Below are 25,499 nucleotides of genomic sequence, written 5' to 3'. Positions count from 1 at the left end.
GAGGTGTTACATAGGACACACACACACATAAAGTGACCCGTTACCCACACTGTGTCCGTCCACCACCGACATCCATCACACGGCAGGGTGTTTTTCAGCAGGCTGCAGATGGTGTTTCATCAGTAAATACAGAAAATAAAATGTCACTTCCTTGACAGACAACTATTCTGTTGTTCTTCTGTAACAAAGTGCTAACAAGCTGCTTATATAAACGTTATTACATAGCTGGTTTATCCTCAACTTGTATATACATGAGATATTTAGCTTGAGGTCTTTTGTTCATTAATCCTATGTGATAACACAACAAATCCATGCTCTCTAGGCCACTCGCAGTACATCTGCATTCATCTTAGTTGTCAGCAGAGGACGCACTAAACCCAAATCTCATTTTATCTGACCTCTCATTCCACAGCTCTTTCGCGCTCTCTCCTCTGGCCCCTCTAACAGTACAACTGGTCCCAGCTTGCCCCCCCCCCCAGTTGAAATGGTCTAGAACCGCCACTGACTGTCCGGGAAGGTCGCTTTCAGCAAAACCGCCTGTTGTGTCTGTGGGATTCTGTCCAGTGGTGAGCTACAAACAGACACGCTTTCCTGGCTCTGCTGTTTTCTGTCTATCCCGGACGTCTGCAGTATATTCGTGTGTTTGCGAGCCTGCTATGTATTCTATTATAACGGAATACGCTCGAATCTTCTCCGTGTGTAGAAAGAGGCGACGGACCGTCTGAACTCAACTAGCCGCTAAAGTCTCGTCTCGGCGGGGGTCGCGTTTTGTGTTGCACGGAGGACCCTGGTTCTGAGAACCCCCACGAAATGGAGCAGTTAGAAAAGGGAATCAAGTCAGAGGAAGAGTGTGAATCTCCCGAGGACGAAGTGGTTGACCCCCGGATCCAGGTACAGTGATGAGGATGTTAGCTTCTTGCCGACAGTTATTATTTTAGATTGACAGACACCCAAACATATATAATCCCTATTCGTTTCATATATGAGCTCTGTGGTCTTAAAGGAGACTAGATTTAGTAAAGATTTGCCATATCACCTTTTAACATATGCTGGGTTTAACATATGCGTGGGTTTCAAGTTTGGTCAAGCTCATTTTCACCCCCAAAAATGTACCTTTATAATAAACCATCCTCGCATTTGCAGAAGTACAGTACCAGTCAAAAGTTTGGACACACCTACTCATTCAAGGGTTTTTCTTTATTTTTTATATTTTCTACATTGTAGAATAATAACGAAGACAAACTATGAAATAACACATATGGAATCATGTAGAAACCCCAAAAATGTTCAACAAATCAAAATATAGTTTATATTTTAGATTCTTCAAAGTAGCCATCCTTTGTGTTGATGACAGCTTTGCACACGCTTGGCATTCTCTCAACCAGCTTCACCTGGAATGCTTTTCCAACAATCTTGAAGGAGTTCCTACTAGAGCCGGTCCTGACCTCCCTGGGGCCCTAAGCAAAATTATGCTAATGAGCCCTTCTACCTATGAGCCATGTAAACCGTTTGCCATTGCCGCACAGTCACAATTGACACCCCAGTGCTGCCACTACAATCCTCCCACCTTTAAAACTGTCACGGCTGTCAAAAGGAGCGGACCAAAGTGCAGCGTGTGTTTCGTTCCACATATTTATTTAATCCGTGAAACTAAGCAATACATCAAATAACTGAACATTTACAAAACAACAAACCGTGACACAGAGGAGAAACAAACACTACTCACAAAGATAATAACCCACAAAAACAGGTGGGACAAACATCAGCTTAAATATGACCTCCAATTAGAGACAACGACAACCAGCTGCCTCTAATTGGAGATCATACCAAACAAAACCAACATAGAAATACAAAACCAGAAACTGAACATAGAAATACAAAACATAGACAAACACCCCCTGTCATGCCCTGACCTACTCTACCATAGAAAATAACCACTTACTATGGTCAGGACGTGACAAAAACAGTTTGCTCCATCTGTCGGTCTAAGATTAAGTAGACCAACACAGAACAGAATGAGGTATAAACAAACAATATTTATTGAATATAATATATTCCGTAGAATCTTAAGATAAGTGAATATTAACATAAATAATAAACTGTAGAAAATATAAAATGTAGAAAAGAATCAAATATAACAGTGAGCTTTGGCTCTGCTGCCTGGTAATTAGTCCTCACAATATTATACAATTAGCTTTGTCTATACAATGTCAACATAAGTCTATAGGCTATGGCTGCAGCTATATATATTTTTTTGTTCTACTGTATTATTGACTGTATGTTTTGTTTATTCCATGTGTAACTCTGTGTTGTTGTATGTGTCGAATTGCTTTGCTTTATCTTGGCCAGGTCGCAGTTGTAAATGAGAACTTGTTCTCAACTAGCCTACCTGGTTAAATAAAGGACTTGTTCTCAACTAGCCTACCTGGTTAAATAAAGGACTTGTTCTCAACTAGCCTACCTGGTTAAATAAAGGTGAAATAAAATTAAATAAATAAAACATGTCTCTAAATAGTCAAATAAAACCGATACAGCTGTGGGATTAACTTTGGTTCCGTCTACAGCCTGGGCATTTTCAGCATTAGCATGGGCACCAGTCTATCTGGACTGTCTGGAAGAAATGGAGAAAGTACATCACATAGTTATTAAGCAGTCATTTACACAAATGCACTTCTGCCATACAATCTTAAATGTTACTAAGTGTGTAAACATTTGAATCTTACCATCAACATATTCCTCTTCTGTACTTTCTTGAGGCAAATCATCACAATGATTTTATCGTAGGACATGTGTTTCCCCACGTCATGATTTATTCTCATGATGGCCAGACCACTCAAACGTTCCTGTGACATGGAAGACCTCAGGTAGCTTTTGATGAGCTTTCATTTTGAAAAGCTCCCCTCTGCCGATGCTACTGTTACTGGTAGGATGACTGCCATTCTTAGGACCATCCAAAGGTTAAGATAGAGTTCCTCCAGGTTGTTCTCACAGAGAAAGGAAAGCAGCTCAAAGGCAGCCATCTTATCTGTTGGCAGATCAGGTCAATTCTGAATGTCGTGTGTCAGATCCATTCCACTGATGTCACAGTCATCTCTGAAGGTTAAGAGTGTTTTCAGCTTCCATGCAGTGAGCCGTTAAAAATTCATTGGACATCTGAGAGGCAGTGCTGAAGTTCAGCAGCATTCCATATTTGGTTTTGACCTGGTTGAGTGTTTCAAATCTCTCATCCATGGATGTCACAGCAGAGTCGACCACAATGTTGAAGTAGTTGACTTTAAGGTTTTTCAGTGCGTCAGTCACTGGTTCATCAAGAGCCTCATAGCTGAAATGCCTCAGTCTCTTCTCTTTCAGAACAGCCTTCACATTCATTTCTTCACAAATACTTTTGGCTGTTGTCTGGACATCAGAGAATCCAGTTTCCCGGTATGTTGTGAGGGAGGCCTTTGCATTTGAGATGAAATTCACTGCGATATCCAACTGCATTGAGGCGGATTGGAGGAGCTTGTTCACCTTGTTTGTCATTGTCAGTATCTCACACCATAGGACACAGAAAATCAAAAAGCGGTAGGACCCAACTTCCTCTGCAAGCGCTTGTGCCTCCACTTTGGCCACAGGATCATTGATCGTCTGTCTGGCTTCCAGTAATGCCTCCCGAACCTCAGAAGCCTGATACCTGATTGCATGAACACTTTGGAGCCTACTCTCCCACAGTGGCGCTTCTAGACCATTTCAACTGGGGGGTGGGGGGGGGGGGGGGGGGGGCAAGCTGGGGCCAGTTGTACTGTTAGAGGGGCCAGTTACATTAGACGTTATTGTTGTCATATCGTTTTTTAACGTACTTCGAAGCATGTCAACCGCTGTTTAAAATCAATTTTTATGCCATTTTTCTCATAAAAAAGCGATAATATTCCGACCGGGAATCTGCGTTTAGGTAAACAGACGAAAGAAAATAAAGCATTCGGTCGACTCGGGCACGCGCCTAAGCCCATAGTACTCTGATTGGCCACTTGCCAAAAGCGATAATGTGTTTCAGCCAGAGCCTGCCTCGATATCGTTCAGCTTTTTCCCGGGCTCTGAGAGCCTATGGGAGCCGTAGGAAGTGTCACGTTATTGCAAAGATCCTCAGTCTTCAATAAAAAGAGCCAAGATGAAACACAATTTGTCAGACAGGCCACTTCCTGCATGGAATCTTCTCAGGTTTTGGCCTGCCATATGAGTTCTGTTATACTCACAGACACCATTCAAACAGTTTTAGAAACTTTAGGGTGTTTTCTATCCAAAGCCAATAATTATATGCATATTCTAGTTACTGGGCCGGAGTAGTAACCAGATTAAATCGGGTAAGTTTTTTATCCGTCTGTGTCAATACTGCCCCCTAGCCCTAACAGGTTAAACCAGATGGGATGGCGTATCGCTGCAGAATGCTGTAGTAGCCATGCTGGTTAAGTGTGCATTGAATTCTAAATAAATCACTGACAGTGTCACCAGCAAAGCACCCCCACACAATCACACCTCCTCCTCCATGCTTCACGGTGGGAACCACACATGCAGAGATCATCCGTTCAGCTACTCTGTGTCTCACAAAGACACGGCGGTTGGAACCAAAAATCTCCAATTTGGACTCATCAGACCAAAGGACAGATTTCCACCGGTCTAATGTCCATTGCTCGTGTTTCTTGGCCCAAGCAAGTCTCTTCTTATTATTGGTGTCCTTTAGTAGTGGTTTCTTTGCAGCAATTCAACCATGAAGGCCTCATTCATACAGTCTCCTCTGAACAGTTGATGTTGAGATGTGTCTGTTACTTGAACTCGGTGAAGCATTTATTTGGGCTGCAATCTGAGGTGCAGTTAACTCTAATGAATTTATGCTCTACAGTAGAGGTAACTCTGGGTCTTCCATTCCTGTGGCGGTCCTCATGAGAGACAGTTTCATCATAGCGCTTGATGGTTTTTGCGACTGCACTTGAAGAAACTATCTTGAAAATGTCATGACATTTTCCAGATTGACTGACCTTCATGTCTTAAAGTAATGATGGACTGTTGTTTCTCTTTGCTTATTTGAGCTGTTCTTGCCATAATATGGGCTTGGTCTTTTACCAAATAGGGCTATCTTCTGTATACCACCCCTACCTTGTCACAACACAACTTATTGGTTCAAACACATTGAGGAAAGAAATTCCACAAATTAACTCTTAACAAAGCACACCTGTTAATTGAAATGCATTCCAGGTGACTACCTCATGAAGCTGGTTGAGAGAATGCCAAGAGTGTGCATGGCTGTGATCAAGGCAAAGGGTGGCTACTTTGAAGTATCACACATATAAAATATATTTTGATTTGTTTAACACTTTTTGGGGGGTTACATTACATGATTCATTACATGATTCTACATTACATGATTCTATATGTGTTATTTCATAGTTTGATGTCTTCAGTATTTTTCTACAAGGTAGAAAATAGTAAAAATAAAGAAAAACCTTTGAATGAGTAGGTGTGTCCAAACTTTTGACTGGTACTGTATATAAGATGTATATGTTCCTAATGATTAGATTGAGATAGTCATAATTTAAGACAATAATATAACAATCACTATTCACAAAATGGAATGTTCAATGCAGTGCATAGTGGCGTAGAGTAGGCCTGGGCTATAGGCTAGATGAGATACATTGCTTGTCCTTTCTTTGCACAGGAACATTTTGGCCTTTTTATAAACACATTTCATGTAAATCTATTACACTTTATTTTTGCTCTCTATCCTCTCTTTTCCTTCCTCTTCATTTTTCTCTCTCTCATATCCTTTCCTCCTTTCCTTCTTCCCTCCTCCCTGTCTCCTGTTTGTTGTGTGTAAACAGGGGGAGTTGGACAAGTTGAACCAGTCTACAGAAGATATCAACCGCTGGGAGACAGAGCTGGAGGTAGGCCTGTGTGTGTTTGTGCTCAAGGACAGACTTGTTACTTTTCTTGGCTCGGGTATTCCAACCAGCGACCTTTCAGTTACTGGCCCAAAGCCGTTCAATCAAATCAAATCAAATAGCAGCCTATCCCAAGTCTGACGTCTTCATTTCCCCCTAAACCGTCTCCTCTTCTGGGTTTTATTACGAATACGCTCTTTTCCTCCTCTAAACCACCTCCTCTCCTCTTCTGGGTTTCATTGGAAATAGTCTAGAACAGCCAAGTCTCGGTCCAAAAGGCTTCTAAACAGCTTCTACCCCAAAGCCATAAGACTCCTGAACAGCTAACCAAATGGCCACCCACATTATTTTCATTGCACCCGATTTGAAATACGCTATTTTCCTTTAAACTTGAATCTCCTCCTGAGAGGAAGGGGGGAGAGAGGGAGAGGGAGAGAGGGAGAGAGGGAAGAGGGAGAGAGGGAGAGGGAGAGCGGGAGAAGAAGAGAGACAGTTTACTGAAAAGATTAAGTACTTGGGGGAAACGTCAGCATATTCCTTGTATTTCAGGAAGAAAATCTTGTTATACACATACACATGTAATACCTGTATTATACACATATATTATGTAATACCTGTATTATACACATATATTATGTAATACCTGTATTATACACATATATTATGTTGTTGTATATTTCCAGGAATCTAATTCAGAGAAAGAGAATGGCTGAAAGGGAGGTATGCGAAGTATGTCAAGTAGTTTACGGTATAAACAAAAGGTGACTCTCTGAGCCCCCCTAGAGCCTCCTGTAGGGTAGACGGGCCTGTGTGGCCTCTCTCTCTCTCTCTGTCTTGCCGTCTGACCATTAAACCCTAGGGCTACTCTCTCTCTCTCTCTGACCAGCTGCTATTACAAAGACATTTGGATTACTGTTAGGAAGCACGGTATTGTTGGGTGCTGTTTTAAGACTGGGTCAGGGGCCAGGGGTCAGGGACTGTGGTTCGAGACATTGGCTTGGTGGAACACAAAAACAACTTCAGGAAGCTACCTTTCAACATCAGGAGTTCATTGGTCAGTATTGGGTTAAACATGTTTCAGAGCACTGATTTAATAGGTGTTCTTTTCCAGAGAGACAAACTATTAGCATGTTTATTGTAAACATTGCTTCTCAGTGGATGTCACAGATACCTCATATCTCCGTCACCCATAAGGTGCTTTGAGAGGCTGGTTATGGCACACATCAACTCCAACATCCCAGACACCCTAGACCCACTTCAACTTGCATACCGCCCCGACAGATCCAAAGACGATGCAATCTCAATTGTACTCCACACTGCCCTCACCCACCTAGATATGAGGAATACATTTGTGAGAATGCTGTTCATTGACTACAGCTCAGCGTTCAACACCATTGTCCCCTCCAAGCTCATCACCAAGCTTAGGAACATCATCCCAGCTGGTGAGGGTAGGTAACATCACCTCAACATGGGGGCCCCACAGGGGAGAGTGTTTAGTCCCCTTCTGTACTCCCTGTTCACTCATTACTGCGTGGCCAGGCACGATTCCAACACCATCATTAAGTCTGCTGACGACACTACGGTGGTAGGCCTGATTACTGACAACGATGAGACAGCCTATAGGGAGGTGGTCAGAGAACTGGCAGTGTAGTGCCGGAACAACAACCTCTCCCTCAATGTGAGCAAGACAAAGGAGCTGATCGTGGACTACAGGAAACAGAGGTACGAGCACGTCCCCATCGACGAGGCTGCAGTGGAGCAGGTCGAGAGTTCCTCTGTGTCCAAATCACTAAGAACTTAAAATGGTCTACACAAACGCGAATAGTGGTGAAGAAGGCGCGACAGCACCTTTTCCCCCTCAGGAGGTTTAAAATGTTTGGCATGGGCCCTTCGAATCCTCCAAACGTTCTACAGCTGTACCACTGAGACCATCTTTGACTGGCTGCATCACTGCTTGGTATGGCAATAGCACCGCCCTCGATTGCATGGTGCTACAGAGGGTGGTGAGGACAGCCCAGTATATCACTGAGGACGAGCTACTTGCCATCTAGGACCTCTCTATATCAGGCGGTGTGAAAGGAAGGCCCAGAAAATCATTAAAGACTCCAACCAACAGCCCATAGATTGTTTTCTCTGCTTCCGCATGGCAAGCGGTGATGTTGCATCAAGTCTGACACCAAAACAGGCTCCTGAACAGCTTCTATCCCCATGCCATGAGACTGCTAAATAGCTAACAAAATAGCTAACTAAATAGCTAACTAAATAGCTAACTAAATAGCTAACTAAATAGCTAACAACATGGCTAACTAAATAGCTAACAACATGGCTAACAAAATAGCTAACTAAATAGCTAACAAAATGGCAAACTAAATAGCTAACAAAGTGGCTACATGGACTATCTGGGCTTGACCTTTGTATTTTTGCACCATCTCTATTCACACTCACAGGGCCCTACACACTCCACACACTGATACTCCAACACACATACATACAAACACTCACTCCATCACACATAATATGAATATACATTTATACTGACTCTACATACACACCCACTCATACCATCATCATATACGCTGCTGCTACTCTGTTTATCATATATCCTGATGCCTAGTCACCTCACCCCTATACATATCTACCTCTATCGATCCAGTATGCCTGCACATTGTCAATATGCTACTGGAACTGACTGGCCCTGTATATACATAGTATATATACATGTTCTTCTTATTGTTATATCTTGTGTGTTATTATTTTTTGTGTTACATTGTTATTCATTATTGCATTGTTGGGGTTAGAGTTTGCAAGAAAGGCATTTCACTGTACTTGTGCATGTGACGTTAACACTTGAAACTTGATTGAAACATGAAACCGCAGAAACCATTGAGGAAGTGTGACGATGTCACAGGAAGCTAGTTTCCCCTCAATGCCTCCTTCTCTCCCCCTCTCTTTTCCCCTTCTTCTCTCCCCTCTCTTTTCCCCTCTATCTCTCCCCCTCTCTTCTCCCCTCCATCTCTCCCCCTCTCTTCTCCCCTCCATCTCTCGACCTCTCTTTTCCTCTCCATCTGTCCCCCTCTCTTCTCTCCCCTCTCTTCTCCCCTCCATCTCTCCCCCTCTCTTTTCCCCTCCATCTCTCCCCCTCTCTTTTCCCCTCCATCTCTCCCCCTCTCTTTTCTCCTCCATCTCTCCCCCTCTCTTCCTACCCCCTCCCTTTCTGGGGACAAGCTGCAGCTGTTACAGCCCTTAAATCTAGGGCGACCACATTTAAAATACCCAAATGCGGGACAACGGGATGATTTCGAGGAACAGATTAGTAGCCTACAGGAATAAAAACAATTTACGGGAGGTGGGACAAAGGGACAAAATGTGGGACTGTCCATCACAATCAGGGACATGTGGTAACCAGGGGCGGAAATCCCGGGGGGGACGGGACACACACGACCCCCCCATCCTGGGAAAAATATGATTTGTCCCCCCCAATATATCACTGAAACATAACTATGTAATTTAAATAATATTAATAATACGCAATGAAAGCAATTGTGCTGATTATAGACACTTAATAGCGCGTTTTTTAAGTTTCAAAAGATTGCAACCCCCCCACCCTTTGACTCACAATGGTTTGATCCACTGCCAGATCCTTAGCTTGCTACGTAACTGACGTGAGGTTAATCCAGTCAATCGCGCACACACACACTAGCTGAATATGCAGAGCTAGCACGCAAATATTAACTATTAAGCTAGCTGGTACCTATTCCATTTATGTGGCGTCGTCAAAGATGGAATCAGCATGCAGATGATGTAAGTTAGTGCTTCAAAGTCCCTGTGATAAGGTTAGCGATAAACTGAAATCCAAACTGAACAGAACTACACTCTCTTCTACCATTGTCTTAAATATATTTAATGGTCTCGTTGCAAAAGCTAAATTGTCGCAAGTGAACTTTTATTTATTTATTTTATTTCACCTTTATTTAACCCGGGTAGCAAAGATTATAGCAAACACCACTGAAACTGAATTGGTGCTCGCTAGCTTTGCAAATTCAGCTATTGTTGGAAGCCAGCCAATTTGAAACAAACTATTAAAATTACAAAAGGTTGCAGCATATGTTGTGTAAATGGTGAACTCATACAGCTGTCAACTCGTCATTTTAATCCATTTCACATTTGCTAGCTACCTTTTAGATCGAAGCCCAAATAGAATGATTGAAGATGATAGAAGTCCATCTCTTACTGTAAATAACCTACACACTGTGTGTGTAGCCAGCCAGCCAGCCAGGTAGAAAAATGGCAGAAAAATAAAAGACGGACATCAGAGTATTTTTCAATACACCAAAACGCATAGTAAGAACCCTAGTAGCCTAATATCTCAAAGACTAGTTGATAAAATGTTCATAAGAAAGAAATGAAATTCTAATGGAAATGTTTCACAATGATGTCATTAGGCAGAGCAGGCAACAGATGGCACACAGACAGCAGAGTTGTGGACAGATATGCAGGGACAGACTGGCAGAGACAGGGAGTCTCAGGTAAGTTTGTTGAGTCTTTGTTTGGCAACATTATGAAAGGTTCTCAATTTTTTTAACTTGTAAAATAGGAACATAATTGGAAAATGCCATAGATACCCCCACTCTCAACTTAAACTGGTGACTGAACTAAGATTTGTTAAAGGCAATGGTATTGCTGTTGTGATTAGTTGTGTAGTTTTGGGTACCGGTAGTTAGGAGTACGGCAAACACCTTATTTCTTTGGTTCCTCAATATACATTTACCATATTACAATGTAGGCTATGTGTTACAGCACTACTTTTGGTGTCCCCCCTCAGGAATTGCTCTTGAGAAAATTTCATGTAATTGTCCCCTCCAAAGTTAATATCAGATTTTCACCAATGGTGGTAACTTTACATGAATCTGATTCACAAAGTTGGCGCCACACACACACTCCTCTTTGACAGGGAGAGAGACATTTCTCAGCCCCTAATTTTAGACATTGTGACGCAGGGACCGAGAGAAGGGATTCTCCCCTGTAATATTTCCACAAATATGTAACAGCATAGGGGTAATGTTCCTGTCTGCAGACTGGTGGTGTGTGTGTGTGTCATGCTTGTGTGTGTGTGTGTGTGTGTGTGTGTGTGTGTGTGTGTGTGTGTGTGTGTGTGTGTGTGTGTGTGTGTGTGTGTGTGTGTGTGTGTGTGTGTGTGTGTGTGTGTGTGTGTGTGTGTGTGTGTGTGTGTGTGTGTGTGTGTGGGGCCAACTTTGTGAATCAGATTCATGTAAAGTTACCATGCTAGGTGAAGTGGGTTAGTGTTGTATTGAGTTAGCTGACACAGGAAAAAAGCCTGATTATCTCAGTTCTGTGAATGGGGATGGAAGGGAGAGGAGGAGGACTGGACTGGAGAAAACACTTTCCAAAACAAAACAGCACAGACATGGCTACATAGACACTCATACAGTGTCAATACACTCTGACGAACTCTGTCTGTTGTCATGGTGACAATATAATATGACACTGTGTATAGATGAACACCCTGTCTGTTGTCATGGTGACAATAGAACAGAACATAATGTGACACATATAAGGTTCCTGGAGATTTGTTGGTGTTTTACTAACGGCTGTGTGTGTGTGTGTGTGTGTGTGTGTGCCTGTGTGTGTGTGTGTGCCTGTGTGTGTGTGTGTGTGTGTCTGTCTGTCTGTCTGTCTGTCTGTCTGTCTGTCTGTCTGTCTGTCTGTCTGTCTGTCTGTCTGTCTGTCTGTAGGACTGTCGCCAGAGGTTCCGTGCGGTGCTGGTGGAAGCCACAGTGAAGCTGGATGAGCAGGTGAAGAGGATCGGCACAGCTGTAGAAGACTCCAAACCTTACTGGGAGGCCAGGAGAGTGGCCAGACAGGTACACACACACACACACACACACACACACACACACACACACACACACACACACACACACACACACACACACACACACACACACACACACACACACACACACACACAGAGAGTCCCTCTGTCCCTTTCTGTCAGCTGTTTGTCAGTAGGGTAGATAGAGAGATTAGTCTCAGGTGTTTAATCCCTCCTTTATTTAACCTCTCTAATCAGGCGTGTGTCCTCTGCCACCCCCTGTCCACCTCCTACAGCTGCTCTGATTGGCTCCAAGCAGCTATTCACAGACACCCCAGGGGGCTTGGTCCCTCAACCCTGGCAACAGCCTATGAGAGAGCATCGTTTCAGTCATTCAACAAATGACTAGCGTGTGTGTTTGCTAACAACAAAAAATGAGCTAACCTGTCTACGCTTTGATGGGAAAGGGTACAAGCGGAGAGAGACTGAGTGTCCTAGGTCCACTGTGTCTACATAGCTGGCCAGTCTACAGTATAGAGGGGGTACGTAGATGCCACCTTCAACACGTGAGTGGCAGGATTACTGAGAGGTTTCAGATGTGATGGGACACAAGCTCAATCTGAACGCAAGGTCTTAACAAGTTTACAAACACCCACATGTAGGCACTTTTCCCCAGTGAGCCCAGTCCTATCTAGCTAGCAGTCCTCCCTATCCAGCTAGCAGTCCTCCCTATCGAGCTAGCAGTCCTCCCTATCCAGCTAGCAGTCCTCCCTATCTAGCTAGCAGTCCTCCCTATCCAGCTAGCAGTCCTCCCTATCCAGCTAGCAGTCCTCCCTATCCAGCTAGCAGTCCTCCCTATCCAGCTAGCAGTCCTCCCTATCTAGCTAGCAGTCCTCCCTATCCAGCTAGCAGTCCTCCCTATCTAGCTAGCAGTCCTCCCTATCCAGCTAGCAGTCCTCCCTATCCAGCTAGCGTCCTCCCTATCCAGCTAGCAGTCCTCCCTATCCAGCTAGCAGTCCTCCCTATCCAGCTAGCAGTCCTCCCTATACAGCTAGCAGTCCTCCCTATCCAGCTAGCAGTCCTCCCTATCCAGCTAGCAGTCCTCCCTATCTAGCTAGCAGTCCTCCCTATCCAGCTAGCAGTCCTCCCTATCCAGCTAGCAGTCCTCCCTATCCAGCTAGCAGTCCTCCCTATCTAGCTAGCAGTCCTCCCTATACAGCTAGCAGTCCTCCCTATCCAGCTAGCAGTCCTCCCTATCCAGCTAGCAGTCCTCCCTATCCAGCTAGCAGTCCTCCCTATCTAGCTAGCAGTCCTCCCTATCTAGCTAGCAGTCCTCCCTATCCAGCTAGCAGTCCTCAATATCCAGCTAGCAGTCCTCCCTATCCAGCTAGCAGTCCTCCCTATCCAGCTAGCAGTCCTCCCTATCCAGCTAGCAGTCCTCCCTATCTAGCTAGCAGTCCTCCCTATCCAGCTAGCAGTCCTCCCTATCCAGCTAGCAGTCCTCCCTATACAGCCAGCCCCTATCTAGCTACCCTACTTCACATAGTACGGGGGGTAGTGTACGAACACACAAACACACACACACACATTTTACATATGTGACCTCAGAGAAGCCTGATCCAAGAGCTATTCATCTACTACTTATCCTCCCTCTCTCCCTCCCGCTTGCCCACCCTCCCTCCCTCCCTCCCGCTTGGCCACCCACCCTTCCTCCCTCCCTCCCGCTTGCCCACCACCCATCCTCTCTCCCTCACTCCCGCCTGCTTGTCGGCCCTCACACCCGCCCTCCCTCCTACTCTCCCTCTGACCCTCACTCCCTCGCTCTCTCCCCCTCTCTCTCCACTGACATTCCAATGCGGAGACTAAGAGGAGAGGAGAGGAGAGGAGAGGAGAGGGAGGGAGGTTTAGGACCGTAGCTCTTCTCAGGAAGCTGTCTATCTGTCTCTCCTTCTCAATTCACTTTAAATTCAATTTAAGGGCTTTATTGACATGGGAAACATATGTTTACATTGCCAAAGCAAGTGAAATAGATAATTAACAAAAGTGAAATAAACAAAATGAACAGTAAACATACTCTACCCTACCCTACTCTTCTCTACCCTACTCGACTTGACTCTACTCTTCTCTACCCTACTCTACCCAACTTGACTCTACCCTACTCTACCCTACTCTTCTCTACCCTACTCTACCCAACTTGACTCTACCCAACTCGACTTGACTCTACTCTACTTCACATAGTACGGGGGTAGTGTACGAACACACACACACACTGTCACGGCCGTCGTAATGATTAGACCAAAATGCAGCGGGTACGTGAATGCTCATTATCTTCTTTATTAAAATAAATGAACATTGAACAAAAAGAACGACGAAAACAGTCCTGTCAGGCACACAGCTAAACAAGGAACAACTACCCACAAAACCCATGGAAAAACACCCCTACTAAATAGGACCTTCAATTAGAGGCAACGAGGAACAGCTGCCTCCAATTGAAGGTCAAAACAATAAACTAAACATAGAAATAGAATAACTAGAAATAGAACATAGAAATACAAAACATAGAACACTACCCAAAAACCCTGACAACACAAAACAAACACACCCCTGCCACGTCCTGACCAAACTACAATAACAAATAACCCCCTTTACTGGTCAGGACGTGACAAACACACACACACACACACACACACACACACACACACACACACACACACACACACACACACACACACACACACACACACACACACACACACACACACACACACACACACACAAAAACACTTCCTGCGGTATGAGCAAGAGAGACAGGAATTCCTGGCGCCTTTCTGTGCCTGTGCTGGGAGATACGTGTGTGTGTGTATGTGTGTGTGTGTCCATTTTAGATGGTGGTAAAATTTGGTAAGTGGTTTCAGTGATTCAGAGAAAGAATGTTTTGCTTTTGCTGTACTACACACACACACACATGAGAGAGAGGAAGAGAGAAAGGAGGAATCGGGGAGAGAGGAGAGAGAGAGAGAGGAGGAATCGGGGAGAGAAGAGGAGAGAGAGAGGAGGAATTGGGGAGAGAGGAGAGAGAGGGGATGAATCAGGGAGAGAGGAGATAAGAGGAGGAATCAGGGAGAGAGGAGGAGAGAAAGGAGGAATCAGGGAGAGAGAGAGGGGAGGAATCAGGGAGAGAGAAGAGGAGGAATCAGGGAGAGATGAGGAAAGAGAGGAGGTATCAGGGAGAGAGAAGAGGAGGAATCTGGGAGAGAGGAGAGGAGGAATCAGAGAGAGAGGAGAGAGAAGAGGGAGGTATCAGGGAGAGAGAAGAGGAGGAATCAGGGAGAGAGGAGAGGAGGAATCAGAGAGAGAGGAGAGAGAAGAGGGAGGTATCAGGGAGAGAGAAGAGGGAGGAATCAGAGAGAGAGGAGAGAGAAGAGGGAGGTATCAGGGAGAGAGAAGAGGAGGAATCAGGGAGAGAGGAGAGGAGGAATCAGAGAGAGAGGAGAGAGAAGAGGGAGGTATCAGGGAGAGAGAAGAGGGAGGAATCAGAGAGAGAGGAGAGAGAAGAGGGAGGTATCAGGGAGAGAGAAGAGGAGGAATCAGGGAGAGAGGAGAGAGAAGAGGGAGGTATCAGGGAGAGAGGAGAGGAGGAATCAGAGAGAGAGGAGAGAGAAGAGGGAGGTATCAGGGAGAGAGGAGAGGAGGAATCAGAGAGAGAGGAGAGAGAAGAGGGAGGTATCAGGGAGAGAGAAGAGGAGGAATCAGGGAGAGAGGAGAGAGAAGCGGGAGGTATCAGGGAGAGAGAAGAGGGAGGAATCAGAGAGAGAGGAGAGAGAAGCGGGAGGTATCAGGGAGAGAGAAGAGGGAGGAATCAGAGAGAGAGGAGAGAGAAGGGTGAGGTGTCAGGGAGAGAGAAGAAGAAAGATATGGAGAAAGGGAGAGAGAGCGAGAGGAGTCAGAACGTTTTCTGCAACTTCTGCTTGTCTGTCAAAGTGATTACAATGGACGAGAGGAGAAAAACAGCTCCCTCCCTCCACTTCCCTCCCTCCCCCTCCATCCCTCTCTCCCTCCACTTCCACATCACCCTCCCTCCACTTCCCTCCCTCCCTCCCCCTCCATCCCTCTCTCCCTCCACCTCCACATCACCCTCCCTCCACTTCCCTCTCCCTCCACCTCCACATCTCCCTCCCTCCACTTCCCTCTCCCTCCACCTCCACATCACCCTCCCTCCACTTCCCTCTCCCTCCACCTCCACATCACCCTCCCTCCACTTCCCTCTCCCTCCACCTCCACATCTCCCTCCCTCCACTTCCCTCTCCCTCCACCTCCACATCTCCCTCCCTCCACTTCCCTCTCCCTCCACCTCCACATCTCCCTCCCTCCACTTCCCTCTCCCTCCACCTCCACATCTCCCTCCCTCCACTTCCCTCTCCCTCCACCTCCACATCTCCCTCCCTCCACTTCCCTCTCCCTCCACCTCCACATCTCCCTCCCTCCACTTCCCTCTCCCTCCACCTCCACATCTCCCTCCCTCCACTTCCCTCTCCCTCCACTTCCCTCTCCCTCCCTCCACTTCCCTCTCCCTCCACCCCCCCCCCCCCTCCATCCCGTACTCCCTTTGTCTTCTTCTCTGGTGGTGGGTTTGCTCAAGCGGAACCTGTTAACCCCAAACCTAGAGTGGAGGTGGGAGTTTGGGATGATAGGGGGTACAGTTGGGGTCTAAGATAAAACAAGTATTAGAGTGCTATAGAGGACTGGGAGAGAGAGGCTGGGTTTGGGCTATAGAGGACTGGGAGAGAGAGGCTGGGTTTGGGCTATAGAGGACTGGGAGAGAGAGGCTGGGTTTGGGCTATAGAGGAAGGGGAGGGGGAGGCTGGGTTTGGGCTATAGAGGACTGGGAGAGAGAGGATGGGTTTGGGCTATAGAGGACTGGGAGAGAGAGGCTGGGTTTGGGCTATAGAGGAAGGGGAGGGGGAGGCTGGGTTTGGGCTATAGAGGACGGGGAGAGAGAGGCTGGGTTTGGGCTATAGAGGAAGGGGAGGTGGAGGCTGGGTTTGGGCTATAGAGGAAGGGGAGGTGGAGGCTGGGTTTGGGCTATAGAGGAAGGGGAGGTGGAGGCTGGGTTTGGGCTATAGAGGACGGGGAGGGGGAGGCTGGGTTTGGGCTATAGAGGACGGGGAGAGAGAGGCTGGGTTTGGGTTATAGAGGACGGGGAGGGGGAGGCTGGGTTTGGGCTATAGAGGAGGGGAGAGAGAGGCTGGGTTTGGGCTATAGAGGAAGGGGAGAGAGAGGCTGGGTTTGGGTAGTGCTGGAGATGAGAACCAGAGGTTCCCCTTTAGGCAGTAAGTGTTCTCACGGCTCTCCTCAGCTATCTGTTTGGATAACCTCTGACCTTTGAAAGCTCTGTTTATGATAAAGACCCTAGCACTCACACACTGTAGAACTGCTATCACACTATAGAACTGCTTTGACACTCACTCCTATAGTATATATGTGAAGAACACTTCATTAGGGCCCTCAGCCTGCTGGGGGTTTATGTATGAACACTTCATTAGGGCCCTCAGCCTGCTGGGGGTTTATGTATGAACACTTCATTAGGGCCCTCAGCCTGCTGGGGGTTTATGTATGAACACTTCATTAGGGCCCTCAGCCTGCTGGGGGTTTATGTATGAACACTTCATTAGGGCCCTCAGCCTGCTGGGGGTTTATGTATGAACACTTCATTAGGGCCCTCAGCCTGCTGGGGGTTATGTATGAACACTTCATTAGGGCCCTCAGCCTGCTGGGGGTTTATGTATGAACACTTCATTAGGGCCCTCAGCCTGCTGGGGGTTTATGTATGAACACTTCATTAGGGCCCTCAGCCTGCTGGGGGTTTATGTATGAACACTTCATTAGGGCCCTCAGCCTGCTGGGGGTTATGTATGAACACTTCATTAGGGCCCTCAGCCTGCTGGGGGTTTATGTATGAACCAGACTATTGAAGTGGGTCTAGATCTAACCCATATGGGTGTCTGAAACAGTGTGACTCAAGGCCTCGTTTATACCTGCCGCTAACATTTGTCCTGTGTCACGATCTTGTCCACATTCTGATTGGTGCCCAGATTTGCGCCTACACATGATATTATTCAAATGTGTCTTTTATCAGTTCACTGTGTCCACATTGTGACCAGATTTCCTGGTCTCTCCCTGTATGCAAATTATTTGACAGATATTCTTTCAAAAATAATATTTATTTATTTATATTAAGACACATGTTGATGCTATAAGTTAATAGTGATTTTGGAGGACTGGATCAGGATGTTTAAGATATCCAGACACAATGTGTTCCTGACCACCATCCGGATGCAGTCAGGAGGTTTAATCATCTACACCTGTCTACAAATATGGGCACAATCAGAATGTGAACAAGATCAGTATAAAGGACACATGTTAGAACCAGGTATAAACAGGGCCTCTGAAGCAGACAATTGAATGTGAATGACACAGTGAATATGAGACGGTCAGCACTCAAAGACAATTGAGACAACACTAAGAATGTATCTGCAGCCTACACCAACAAAGACTGTTTGTCTGTTTGACAGTGTTTTGTTGTAGGTGGCTTGGTCACAGTCATGGTAAAATACCGATCTCATTCCCTCAGCTCATATCTCCTGCCTACACCTTGGACTATGAAAGCCTGCTGTTGTTATGTACTGGGCGAAGGGAGCTGGCTGGTGGGCAGCAGTCAGTGCTGCTATTTAACAAATCAGCTGTCAGACAGAAACACACATACACTTGAGTGCACAAAATATTAGGAACACTTGCTCTTTCTATGTCATAGCTTTCACCAGGATTCACCTGGTCAGTCGATGACCCCTTATCGATGTCACTTGTTAAATCCACTTCAATCAGTGTAGATGAAGGGGAGGAGACGGGTTAAAGAAGGACTTTTAAGCCTTGAGACGATTGAGACATGGATTGTGTGTGTGTGTGCCTTTCAGAGAGGGTGAATGGACAATACAAAATATGTAAGCACGCCGGTTTGAATGTGTCAAGAACTGCAACGCTGCTGGGTTTTTCACTCTCAAGAGAGTTTCCCGTGTGTATCAAGAATGGTCCACCACCCGAAGGACATCCAGCCAACTTGACACAACTGTGGGAAGCATTGGAGTCAACATGGACCAGCATCCCTGTGGAACGCTTTTGACACCTTGTAGAGTCCATGTCTCGACGAATTGAGGCTGTTCTGAGGGCAACTCAATATTAGGAAGGTGTTCTTAATGTTTTGTCCACTCAGTGTATATGTACACACACACAGACACAAAGAGATTGATGGAAGAATAGAGTGGGAGGAATAAATTACAGAAAGAAATGAAGGGGGATGAAAACAGGTCTTTGTGATGGAAATTAGTTTGTTTTTGAGTTTGAGCATCATACTTCTTTGTTCAGTTTGTTGAATAATCAGTTTAAATACTCACACTCTCTATCCATCATTCTCTTTCTCTCTCTCTCTGTCTCTCTCTCTCTCTCGCTCTCTCTCTCTCTCTCTCTCCTGTCCACTCTCTCTCTCTCTCTCTCTCTCTCTCTCTCTCTCTCTCATATCTTGCACTCAGGGAGAGATAAAGGGATTTAAACAATCACGAGAAACATGTATGCATGTGTGTGTGTGTGTGTGTGTGTGTATAAGCCTATATAGCTATTCATATTTCAACAGCAGCCACATAGTGAAGCTGCTCGCTTTGAATAACTGTCTTCTCTTTTCGACCCCACCTCCTTCCCCTTCCTCCTCCTCCCCCTCCTTCCTCCCCCTTCCTCCCCTTCCTCCTCCTCCCCCTTCCTCCTCCCCCTTCCTCCTCCTCCTTCCTCCCCCTTCCTCCCCTTCCTCCCTCTTCCCCCTCCCCCTTCCCCCTTCCTCCTCCTCCCCAGAAAAAGGAAGGGTACGTGCCTAACATTAATGTTAGGGTCAAGGGTTTGGTAAAAGCTGCAATATGTCACTTTTTGGGGCGACCCGACCAAATTCACATAGAAATGTGAGTTATAGATCTGTCGTTCTCATTGAAAGCAAGTCTAAGAAGCGGTAGATCTGTTCTATGTGCGCTATTTCTATGCCTCCCGTTCTTAAGTTTAGTTTTTTTTTGCGTCTTTCACTTTCAGTTTTGTACACCAGCTTCAAACAGCTGAAAATACTATATTTGTGGTTATGGATAAAATATTTCACAGCTGTTTAGATGGTACAATAATTCTCAACACAATGACTGCTTGTTTTATCATATAAACTGAAATTAGGCAAACTATTCTAATTTGACCAAACCAGGAAATGGTGGAGGGATTTCTGCATAGTGCACTTTTAAGGTTAGGTTTAAGGTAAGGGTCAGTTTTAGATTTTGGCTAGTTGGGGATGCTGGTCAGTCAATGAGATGCTGGTCAGCAAATTTCCCTTGAATCATGAAAGTATTCATTAAAATACATTGAATCATTCTCTTCCCAGGCCCAGCTGGAGGCCCAGAGGGCGACAGGGGAGTTCCAGCGGGCGGTGGAGATCCTGGGGGCGGCTAAAGAGACCATCTCCCTGGCAGAGGAGAGACTCCTGGAGGAGGACAGCAGACAGTTTGACTCAGCCTGGCAGGAGATGCTCAACCACGCCACCAACAGGGTACTGATGGAATTATACTTAGAAGTAAATAAAAACATTATCTTACTACAAGGCTGGGTAACTCTTGGTCCTGGAAAGCCACGGTGTGTGCTGATGCTGATTAGACATCATTAGGTGTATTAGCTTGATTTTGGTGGACTAGATCAAAGCACACACGCCACAGACTGACTCTGTCACCTTATTGGCTGTTGCAGGTGATGGAGGCGGAGACGACGAAGACTCGTAGCGAATTAGAGCACAGAAAGACGGCGAACCAATACAACGCCTGCATCAGTCATATGAGACAGCTGGAGAAGAAACTCAAACGCACCATCAACAAGTCCAGGTGTGTGTGTGTGTGTGTGTGTGTGTGTGTGTGTGTGTGTGTGTGTGTGTGTATGTGTGTGTTTTGGTCCTGTTACTGTAACTGACTGCTGAGAAGAGAGAGGAATGGATACACCACATCTATCTTGGGCCTCTCGTTGCTCAATGTGTGTGTGATGTCTTCCAGATGTTAGCCGAGTATGCCTGTGCTGTGGTGTTTATGTGTGTGTGTGTGTGTGTATATGTGTGTGTGTGTGTGTGTGTATATATGTGTGTGTGTGTGTGTATATATGTGTGTGTGAGTTTGGGCACTGTGTGTGTGTGTGTGCGGAATGTTGCAGCTCTTGGAAGTGCAGTGTTATTTTTACCAGAGGTTCATGGTTGCTATAACAACTCTACAGCACCATGTCAGAACTACTGACTCAAATCTCTCTCTCTCTCTCTCTCTCTCTCTCTCTCTCTCTCCTGCCCACCCTCTCTCTCTCTCTCTCTCGCTCTCCTGCCCACCCACCCACCCTCTCTCTCTCTCTCTCTTCTGCCCATCCTCTCTCCTGTCCACCCTCTCTCTCTCTCTCTCTCTCTCTCTCTCTCTCTCCCCTGCCCTCTCTCTCTCTCTCTCTCCTGCCCTCTCTCTCTCTCTCCTGCCCACCCTCTCTCTTTCTCTCTCTCTCTCCTGCCCACCCTCTCTCTCTCTTGCCCACCCTCTCTCTTTCTCTCTCTCTCTCCTGCCCACCCTCTCTCTCTCTCTCTCTTCTGCCCATCCTCTCTCCTGCCCACCCTCTCTCTCTCTCTCTCTCTCTCTCTCTCTCCACCTACAGGCCATATTTTGAACTGAAGGCGAAATACTACCTAAAACTGGAGGTATGTACAGTGTTCATTGTTTCCGAATCGATAGTAGCTTGTTTGTGTGTGTAACACCCCTACTTTCTTCTCTCTCTCAGCAACTAAAACGTTGCGTAGACGAGCATCAGGCAAAAGTGACCGTTGCCAAGGCAGACTACCGCACAGCGCTTCGTAACCTAGAGACCATCTCCGAGGAGATCCACGCCCGGCGATGCTCCACCATGGGAACCAGAGAGAGAGGCGTGGGGGCTGATGGGGAAGGAGGCCATGATGACATTACCAACTTCAAGATGGAGTCAGACGGACTGTCCAGTGAGTGACACACACACATACGTACACACACACACGTTTTAATGTGTATATCTGTGTGTGTTTTAATGTGTGTGTATGTTTTCCAGTGGTGTCTGTGACGTTTGATGAAGAAGGAGGATCAGAGGAAGAGACAGAATCACACTCCACTTCCGCTCCCCTCGACATGACCTCCTCCTCCCCTCATCCCTCCTCCTCCTTCTTCACCCCCTCTGCCTACCTCTCCTCTGCCCCCTCTCTCCTCTCCTCGTCCTGTCCCAGTACCATGGAGGGACCCAGTCCTGGCGGCTGGCTAAGCCCAGAGTCGAGGTGTGGTTCTGGGCATGACTGTCCTCACCTCGGCCCCCGTTCCCAGTGCAGTGGGTCCTCCTCCCCAGACCCAGACTGCGACCAAGAGAGAGGTGTGTGTGTGTGTGTGTGTTCCAGTGACTGTCTATAAATGTGATTATTGTTTGGATTATTGGGTTACTTTACTGAACAAAAATATAAACACAAAATGCAACAATTTCAAAGATGTTACTATATTGGTGGGAACTGGAACACGCTGTCGTACACTTCGATCCAGAGCATCCCAAACATGCTCAATAGACTTATGGTAGAGAAATGAACATTCAATTATCTGGCAACAGCTCTGGTGGACATTCCTGCAGTCAGCATGCCAATTGCACGCTCCATCAAAACTTGAGGCATCTGTGGCATTGTGTTGTGTGACAAAACTGCACATTTTAGAGTGGCCTTTTATTGTCCCCAGCACAAGCTTCTTGATATGCACACCTGTCAGGTGAATGGATTATCTTGGCAAAGGAGAAATGCTCACTAACAGGGATGTAAACACATTTAAACACAACACTTGAGAGAAATAAGCTTCAGCTCATGAAACATGGGACCAACACTTTACATGTTGCGTTTATATTTTTGTTCAGTGTAGTTAAAGGATTGCATTTTAGAAAACAAGCTTTTTCACCCTTTACCCTGCTTTGTGTGTGTGTGTGTGTGTGTGTGTGTGTGTGTGTGTGTGTGGTGTGTGTGTGTGTGTGTGTGTGTGTGTGTGTGTGTGTGTGTGTGTGTGTGTGTGTGTGTGTGTAGGGGACAGAGCAGAGGGGGCAGAGCAGAAGTTGGAGCCGGGTCTGAGTAAGATGACCCTGACCATAACGCACCCACTGCATCCTGGGAAGGACGACCCCAAAGATGACCCTAAGACGACCTCTAGCCCCGCACCCCACAACCCATAGCCCCGTTCCCATCATCCTCCTGACCAACAACGAATAACGGACAGAAGGCTTCACCTCTCACATTGTACCATTGACTCATGACCTTTAAACCTGAACTCTGAACTCTGAACTATGAGGCTTTCTATGGACTTACGTGTTTTTGTTCACTCCAGAGGCAAATCTGAAATCAGCCCCTATTCCATACATAGGAAATAATGAATAGTGGAAATCAGTGGAGGCTGGTGGGCAGAGCTATAGGAGGACGGGCTCATTGTAATGGCTGGAATGGAATAAATGGAACAGAGTCAAACATGTGGTTTTCATATGTTTGATACCGTTCCATTCCATTCCAGCCAATACAATGAGCCCGTCCTCCTATAGCTCTGCCCACCAGCCTCCACTGGTGGAAATAGGGCGCCATTTTGGATCTTGTCCAGAACTGATCGGGAGGAATCTGGAAGGGGAAGTCAACATGATGGAAACCTGGGGATTGTGGGGGAGACATCGCTATGGCTGCATCCTGATTCTCCACACACAAGGGTGCACTTGCACACATCTTGTCATGGACTTAAAAACAATGGATTGTGTAAACTGGAGGGTGTTTCCACTATTGCTAATTGTTGGAATAACCCTGGAGAGAGATGTGACTGTTGACTTGTGGTCTCAGCGGGGATGTGAGGCAGAGGTTAATGTGCTCTCAGCAGGGATGTGAGGCAGAGGTTAATGTGCTCTCAGTGGGGATGTGAGACAGAGGTTAATGTGGTCTCAGTGGGGATGTGAGACAGAGGTTAATGTGGTCTCAGTGGGGATGTGAGACAGAGGTTAATGTGGTCTCAGTGGGGATGTGAGACAGAGGTTAATGTGGTCTCAGTGGGGATGTGAGACAGAGGTTAATGTGGTCTCAGTGGGGATGTGAGGCAGAGGTTAATGTGGTCTCAGCGGGGATGTGAGACAGAGGTTAATGTTATCTCAGTGGGGATGTGAGACAGAGGTTAATGTGGTCTCAGTGGGGATGTGAGACAGAGGTTAATGTGGTCTCAGTGGGGATGTGAGACAGAGGTTAATGTGGTCTCAGTGGGGATGTGAGACAGAGGTTAATGTGGTCTCAGTGGGGATGTGAGGCAGAGGTTAATGTGGTCTCAGTGGGGATGTGAGACAGAGGTTAATGTGGTCTCAGTGGGGATGTGAGACAGAGGTTAATGTGGTCTCAGTGGGGATGTGAGGCAGAGGTTAATGTGGTCTCAGTGGGGATGTGAGACAGAGGTTAATGTGGTCTCAGTGGGGATGTGAGACAGAGGTTAATGTGGTCTCAGCGGGGATGTGAGACAGAGGTTAATGTTATCTCAGTGGGGATGTGAGACAGAGGTTAATGTGGTCTCAGCAGGGATGTGAGACAGAGGTTAATGTGGTCTCAGCAGGGATGTGAGGCAGAGGTTAATGTGGTCTCAGCAGGGATGTGAGGCAGAGGTTAATGTGGTCTCAGTGGGGATGTGAGGCAGAGGTTAATGTGGTCTCAGCAGGGATGTGAGGCAGAGGTTAATGTGGTCTCAGCAGGGATGTGAGGCAGAGGTTAATGTGGTCTCAGCGGGATGTGAGGCAGAGGTTAATGTGGTCTCAGCAGGGATGTGAGACAGAGGTTAATGTGGTCTCAGCAGGGATGTGAGACAGAGGTTAATGTGGTCTCAGCAGGGATGTGAGACAGAGGTTAATGTTATCTCAGTGGGGATGTGAGGCAGAGGTTAATGTGGTCTCAGCAGGGATTCCCCAGAGGGGACAACAGAAGGACAGACACACTGTGACATCACTGAACCCTGGACCAATGAGCAACCCCTGATCCCACAGCATGTGTGGTTCCTCAATTAAAAGTTTCAAGTTTATGCCGCAACCGTTTGTGGTAGATGGTGGCAGATTGTGGTAAATTGCATCATTCTGTCATTGCACCACACTAGCACAAGGGGGAGTTAGAGCTGATTTTGGTTTCTCTCCCTCTAAAAACAGATAGAAACAATTCGAAATAACAAACTGGCTTTATTTACCACAGTGTGAAAGACGGATAGCCCCTCTATATAGGGTTTCTGAATCACGGAGTCCTTCTTTGCTGATGTGAAGAAGAAACTGAATGAACGAGAGTCCAGTGAGGATAGGGAGGTGAAAAGGTTTCCCAAGTCCTGAGCTATTTTTATTAACCCTTATTTTACCAGGTAAGTTGACTGAGAACACATTCTCATTTACAGCAAAGACCTGGGGAATAGTTACAGGGGAGAGGAGGGGGGGGGGATCAATGAGCCAATTTTAAGGAATGTTTTCTTGATAAGTGTGTGAATTGGACCATTTTCCTGTCAAAATGTAACGAGTACTTTTGGGTGTCAGGTAGTAAAAAGTACATTATTTTCTTTAGGAATGTAGTGAAGTAAAAGTAAAAGTTGGTAGTACAGATACCCAATAAAACGACTTAGAACTTTGAA

At 46.2% G+C, this 25,499-nt stretch overlaps 1 protein-coding gene across 2 annotated transcripts; it reads left to right on the top strand.

Moving 5' to 3' along the window:
* The first annotated feature begins 494 nt into the window (after window positions 1-494).
* Window positions 495-25,499, top strand: LOC106570604 (SH3 domain-binding protein 5). Of its 2 annotated transcripts, XM_045694959.2 has the most exons (10): window positions 495-891; window positions 5,853-5,915; window positions 10,355-10,438; window positions 11,666-11,794; window positions 20,204-20,368; window positions 20,563-20,693; window positions 21,490-21,532; window positions 21,613-21,826; window positions 21,913-22,224; window positions 22,910-25,499. In XM_045694959.2, the coding sequence occupies exons 1-10, from the start codon at window positions 811-813 to the stop codon at window positions 23,053-23,055; spliced, it is 1,368 nt and encodes a 455-aa protein (XP_045550915.2). In that variant the 5' UTR covers window positions 495-810; the 3' UTR covers window positions 23,056-25,499. The 2 variants fall into 2 exon arrangements, with proteins under 2 accessions (XP_045550915.2, XP_013998538.2); XM_014143063.3 differs by lacking the exon at window positions 10,355-10,438.

The sequence above is a fragment of the Salmo salar genome, chromosome 14, assembly GCF_965601325.2.
Source record: "Salmo salar chromosome 14, fSalSal1, whole genome shotgun sequence".
Classification (NCBI taxonomy): domain Eukaryota; kingdom Metazoa; phylum Chordata; class Actinopteri; order Salmoniformes; family Salmonidae; genus Salmo; species Salmo salar.
Note: the sequence above shows the minus strand (reverse complement) of the source record. Positions and strands in the feature narration are given on the sequence as shown.